Below are 6,021 nucleotides of genomic sequence, written 5' to 3' on the forward strand. Positions count from 1 at the left end.
AAAATTTAAAATTAAAATTTTAAAAATAAAAAGTAAAAACATAAAAACTAAAGCTAAAACATAAAGACTAAAGCTAAAATACAAAATTGTTAATATAAACCTAAATAAATCAAGAGAAACTAAGTTAAAACAAAACTAAAAGCTAAATCTAAAAATTAAAATAAAGCTAAACTGAATATATCTAGAAACTAAATTAAAATAAAACTAAAACAAAAATAAGAATTACAAAAAAAAAAAAAGGAACTGAAAAAGAAAACAACTTAACCTAAACTAATTAAAAGCTAAGAATAAAAAGAACTAAAAATTTGAACAGATAAGAAAAACAATAAATATTAATTTACCTATAAAACCGCCACTTTCCGTCAGCCACATCCGCTAAATTCTTCATCTGCCACATATTACCAAGTTCATCCGCCAATCATCCGCCAATTTCAATTACCTCCTCCCAATTCTACATCCGCCATCATCCTCAAAGGCATCATCTGTCATCTTTTCCGTAAGCCATCCGCCATCCTTTTAGTCTGGTCATCCTAGTCTGTCAACATTCATCACCATCTGCAATAGCCAGCCTCATTCACCGAAGTCATCACCCACCTCTGCAATAGTCATCATCCATCACATTCATCAGCATATCATCACATCCATCAGTAACAGGTATCTGTGAATATAATATGAATACGTATACATAATTGTTATATACATACTTATATTTTTTTTTCTTGGTCAAAATTAGATTTAAAATTTATTTGAGTTACCTTATTAATTAATTCCGAATGAGATTGAGAAGGAATTGTAGGGTCCCAAAAAAAGTGAGCTCATTTCGTAGGTCCCTTAGTTTTGTTAGGCAGTGTATTGTGCAAAAGGGTTGAATCTCAATAGTAAATTTTAAATCTATTAGGATAACGATAGATAACAAAAAAAAAGCTATAAAAAGTATAGTATAACATAAGTGTTTACATAAATATGTATATATATATATAACAGAAAATTACCTGTAATTACCTGATAAATGTTGCTAAAAGATTAATATATGTACCTATTGTAAATAAAGTTTAGAATCCGATCAATATGATTATATCAATATAATTATAATCAATATTACTATTTAATTAAAATCTCTATTTTCATTTTACTTGTTGAATTCTTATTTAAAATTAAACTTTATTTGAATTTTATTAATTTATCAATAAAAGAAATGATTAATTTTATAACGTATAAATGAAATATTATGAGTGTTGTCATTTAACATGATTGAATAAATTAAATTTTAAGCGGCGGTAAGTAGGGGAAATTTAAGTTGCAGGTATGGTTTGGGACGTCAAGAAGAGGACGTCATGGCGAGGGTCAAACCTCGAGTGGGAGGGCAATACATTTGTGTATAGGTATGACCGGTAGGGAGATGCAGCTATTACTTCGAGCCCCTATTCATATGACCAACATACAATGCTGGTATGATTTTTGTGTTAGTGTGTGTCCATGGTCCAGGTTGCCGGCAAGAACCACCCCCATCCGGCGAGCTTCAGCCGAGCTTAACGCGGGCATACCAGCGCCGCTGGCAATCTGGCCACTCATTGTTTTGTTTTCTTTATGTTTGTCTTCCGTGCAAACATGTTACACACCACTTCACAAAATGGCGCCCAACGTGGGGCCCGAAGTAGACCAATAGCCTGAATTTTTAATTTTTTTTAACTTTTTAATTTTATTCCAAATTTGATTTGTCGCAACTGCGTATGGCCAGTTAGGTCAATGCAAAGAGTTCCTAAGCTGTAGCGACGCAGTTGGACAAATAATTTTTGAGTTTCTTTTTCCGTTTTTTTTATTGCTTTTCCATAGGTGTGAATCCTTAATAGTGCATGACCAATATTGTACACACCTACGTAAGTCCCGAACGGCAGGACAACCAAGTCCGGTTCGCGTTGCGACGTATGGTGTGGGCAATATAGTCATGTAGCATTATGGATTCACCAGCCTATCCTTTCCTAACAGCTTGAGGCTCTCATAAGAGTTATAAATATAGCTAACGAAATGTAGATTTGCTCAAGTTGTGAGGAAAGGATAGCTTAACCAGCCAAAACACAAATCCCTATAAATAAATATTTAGTGACGTACCGTTTTGTCCACTGTGAGATGGTTAGGGTAGTCCAAATATTCCGGGATGTTAATCCAAATGTTTGCTGCACCCTAACAATCGACCAGTACTATCCCATTTTAAATCCATTCAATTTCCTTTCCTTTTTTTATTACTGCATCTCCTGAAACCAGATAAAAAAAAAAAAATTAGGTCATATTTATACACAAATCAGCAATGTAAATTGTGACATCCTTACCTGCAGGCTTTATTTTCCCGAAAAAGCCGCCCGCATATTATATCATATTTGATTTCCTTTATTTGATTTTTTTTTATTTTTGATTATTTTATTTGATTTTTTTTTGTTGATTTTTTTTTTATACATATTATTTGATTGATATTTAATTTATTTTGAACTTTTATTAAATTATCGGTTTTCTTATTTGAATTTTTGATCTTATCCCATTATTATTTTGATTTTTATATTTTTCTTGAATTATTTTGCTTGAATTTTTATTATTTTAATTTTTTTATTTGATTATTTTATTTTTTTTTTTTGAATTTTTTTTCTATTTTAGTTTTGCTTTTCCTTCCATGAAAAGGCAAAATTGTTTTTTTATATACCTTTTTTATTTTTCGGCAAAAGATTCTGTGTGTTTGAATTTGGTGCGAAATTTGATTATATTTTAAAAACCTCTTCACTAAAAATTATTTAGATATAATTTAAAGTTTTCGGTTTCATGGTTGTAACACGTAGTGCGAGTCGGTTACAGCAAAACAACGCCATGGCTACGACTAGTTCCACCAATACTCCTACCACCGAGTCTATCGCTACTGTTAGTAATCCCGCAGTCAGTACAATTATTACCACGGCATCCAGTATGACAAACCCAGTACTCAGCACACAAGCATCACATGATCTGTCCATCAGTTCTGAGGCAGATCAAACTGTAATTTCCCCGACGTTCTTGAGTGAGACAGCTCAGAACATACGCAGAGAAGTGAGAGAAGTTAATCAACGAGCGGAACAGGCACTACAAGTCAGAGACGTGCAAAATATTGTGAGTGCTTCTGTCGGTTTGCAACAAATACAACTGATGAAAGAAGTGGACGATAAGATACAAAAAGCACTTAATGACGTCAAACAGCTCATTTTGTCTCTGTCCGCTCAGAACCAAACACAAACGCCTACTTCTCGAGTAAATGATGATTTACCACCACTTGATGCATCAAGAACCTCGCGGGAAGCGAACACATCCAGGTATGTGCAGCCAGAGGTATCGCATGTACAACAAAGTTATGCTCAGCAACCACCACTGATACCAGCACCAAATTGCGTACCAATTGGGCAACATGCACCCCAAGTTGTTGAAGCATGTACACGCCAGACACCTGCAGTAACGCAATATCAACAACAACAGTCACTTCTGCAGCAGCAAAATCCTCTGCCATGTTACCAACTACCAGCCCAGCCGTATGTCCAGCCACCACAGTTACCGCCGTCACAAGCCCAAGCTCCATACCAAGGCATACCACAATACCAAGGGTATCAAAGGTATGAGAACACCCAGCCTGGGTATCCACAGGACGCCTGGTCTGGGTCAGCAGCTCAACCACCGCCACAACAACCACAAAGCTACAACTTCGCAATGTCGATGCCAAGGCGGCAGGAGCCTTTAGACAAATTTAAGTTGGCCAAATGGGGAGTGAAGTTTGATGGCACAAACAAAACTATAAACGTGCAGGAATTTATATTTAGAGTGGGAGCGCTGAGGAGAGATTACAGCTGCACAGACAACGAACTCCTACGCAGTTTCCATATACTGCTAGAAGGTCCAGCCCTGGATTGGTACTGGGACTACCGAAAAATCGTCCATATCAATACTTGGGAAGAACTCGAGAAAGCTTTGTTGGCTCAGTACCGCAGATTTGAGCAGGAGCATGAAATTCAAATGCGCATTTTAAATCGACGGCAGCTGCCACAAGAAACCTTCGATGAGTTCTATAATGCTGTGATAAAATTGCGAAACCAGCAGCAGAATCCATATGTGGAAGAGCAGATTGTAGAGATCATGAGAGGCAATCTAAAACCATCGCTGGCGCAGATGATGTTCTCAGTGAGGTTGAAAACGTTGTCAGAATTCTGCAGAGAAGTGAGGCGGGCTGAGAACTTGTTAGCCAACCAGAGACAAATGTATCAACGGTCAGCTCAACGGGTAAACGAATTGTACTGTGTGGAAGATGAGCAGTCGTTGATAGACTTGGAGGTAGATGGTATTCGGTCGACCAGCCATTACACTTGCTGGAATTGCAAGGTCGTTGGCCATAGTTTTATGGATTGTCCCGAACCCATAACTAGGACATTTTGTTTTAGGTGTGGTAGGGAAAATGTAGTGGCACCCAAATGTCCAAAATGCCAGGGAAACCGGCCCAGGAACCCGTCTCGAACTGGGGAGGCGAGGTCCACCGACGTGTAGACCCAGTAGAAGTAGGTCTACAACAACAGCAACAACAACAAGTGAGAACAGAAATAAGGGTTTTAAAGAATTCGAATAGGTCGGAGTTTGAGTTAAAACCGGAGCCTCGGCTTAGGGAACTCAAACCCCTACATATTCGAATTCGAGAGTATAATGAGGCCAAAAATAGAATATTCGGCAAAGTATCAAATAAGATTAAAAAGGCCCGCGAACGATACAGAATCAGGAAAAGACTGCGTAACGAGATCGCGTCAGCTTCGCTTTACGAAGGTGAAGATTCTCGACTTTATACAAAAATCAATATAGGTGGTCAAGAGATAGTGGGTCTTCTCGACAGTGGCGCTACCGTAACGTGTCTCGGAAAGAATTGTCTGGAGTTTATTGCCAAAACCGGTCTCGCGATAAAAGACTTCAGAACTGTTATTAAAACAGCGGATGGAACAGTCCATCCCATAGTCGGCCGAGTTAGGGCAGAAGTTTCGTTCCATAATACGGTAAATGTTATCGATTTTTATCTAGTGCCTACTTTGAATCGAGAGCTTTTCTTGGGTGTCGATTTCATGAAGGTTTTTAAAATGTTTGCCTGTTTAGATAGTCTTACGACTAATGGAATTAGTCTCTGTGAAGAGGCAGAAAATACCGTAGATATTGTGACCCATAAGCTGACAGATGATCAGCAACAAAAATTAGATTTAGTCATATCGATGTTCCCCTGCTTTAGTAAGAAAGGATTAGGCAAAACAAATTTAGAAAAGCATTCGATAGATACGCGTGATGCTAATCCAGTAAAAGATCGTCACTATCCTGTTTCTCCGGCTGTGCAAAAATTAATGTTCGCGGAGCTGGATAGGATGCTTGACCTCGGTGTGATTGAGCTTAGTGAGAGCCCATGGAGTCACCCAGTTACTCTAGTCCGCAAAGGCGAGAAGAACCGGTTATGCCTGGACGCTCGTAAGCTCAATGCACTGACCGTCAAGGATGCCTATCCATTGCCGCACATTGAAGGTTTGCTCAGTCGTTTGGGAGACACTATATACATCTCTAGTGTCGACCTGAAAGACGCGTTCTGGCAGATACCACTTGACTCATCTAGTAAGGAGAAAACCGCATTCACGGTGCCAGGACGACCACTTTACCATTTTACGGTCATGCCTTTTGGGTTGTGTAATGCTGCCCAAAGGTTATGCCGTCTAATGGATAAAGTGATCCCCGCAGCACTTCGTGATAGGGTTTTCGTCTACCTAGATGATCTTTTGATAGTGTCTCCAGAATTCGAGACACATCTGGATTTGCTGAAACGTGTATCTATTTGTTTAGCAAACGCAGGACTGACCATCAATGTGTTGAAATCTAAATTTTGCTTTAAGGAATTAAAATATCTAGGGTATATAGTAGGAGGCGGCAAACTAAAACCTGATCCGGCTAAGGTGGAAACAATAACTCGTTTTGCTTATCCTAAGTCAGCAAGACAGGTGC

General features: G+C 38.4%; 1 protein-coding gene across 1 annotated transcript; it reads left to right on the forward strand.

Moving 5' to 3' along the window:
- The first annotated feature begins 2,853 nt into the window (after positions 1 to 2,853).
- Positions 2,854 to 4,731, forward strand: LOC135952646 (uncharacterized). The gene has a single exon (XM_065502658.1). The coding sequence runs from the start codon at positions 2,854 to 2,856 to the stop codon at positions 4,543 to 4,545; it is 1,692 nt and encodes a 563-aa protein (XP_065358730.1). The 3' UTR covers positions 4,546 to 4,731.
- The last annotated feature ends 1,290 nt before the right edge of the window (positions 4,732 to 6,021 follow it).

Source organism: Calliphora vicina, chromosome 2, assembly GCF_958450345.1.
Source record: "Calliphora vicina chromosome 2, idCalVici1.1, whole genome shotgun sequence".
Classification (NCBI taxonomy): Eukaryota; Metazoa; Arthropoda; class Insecta; order Diptera; family Calliphoridae; genus Calliphora; species Calliphora vicina.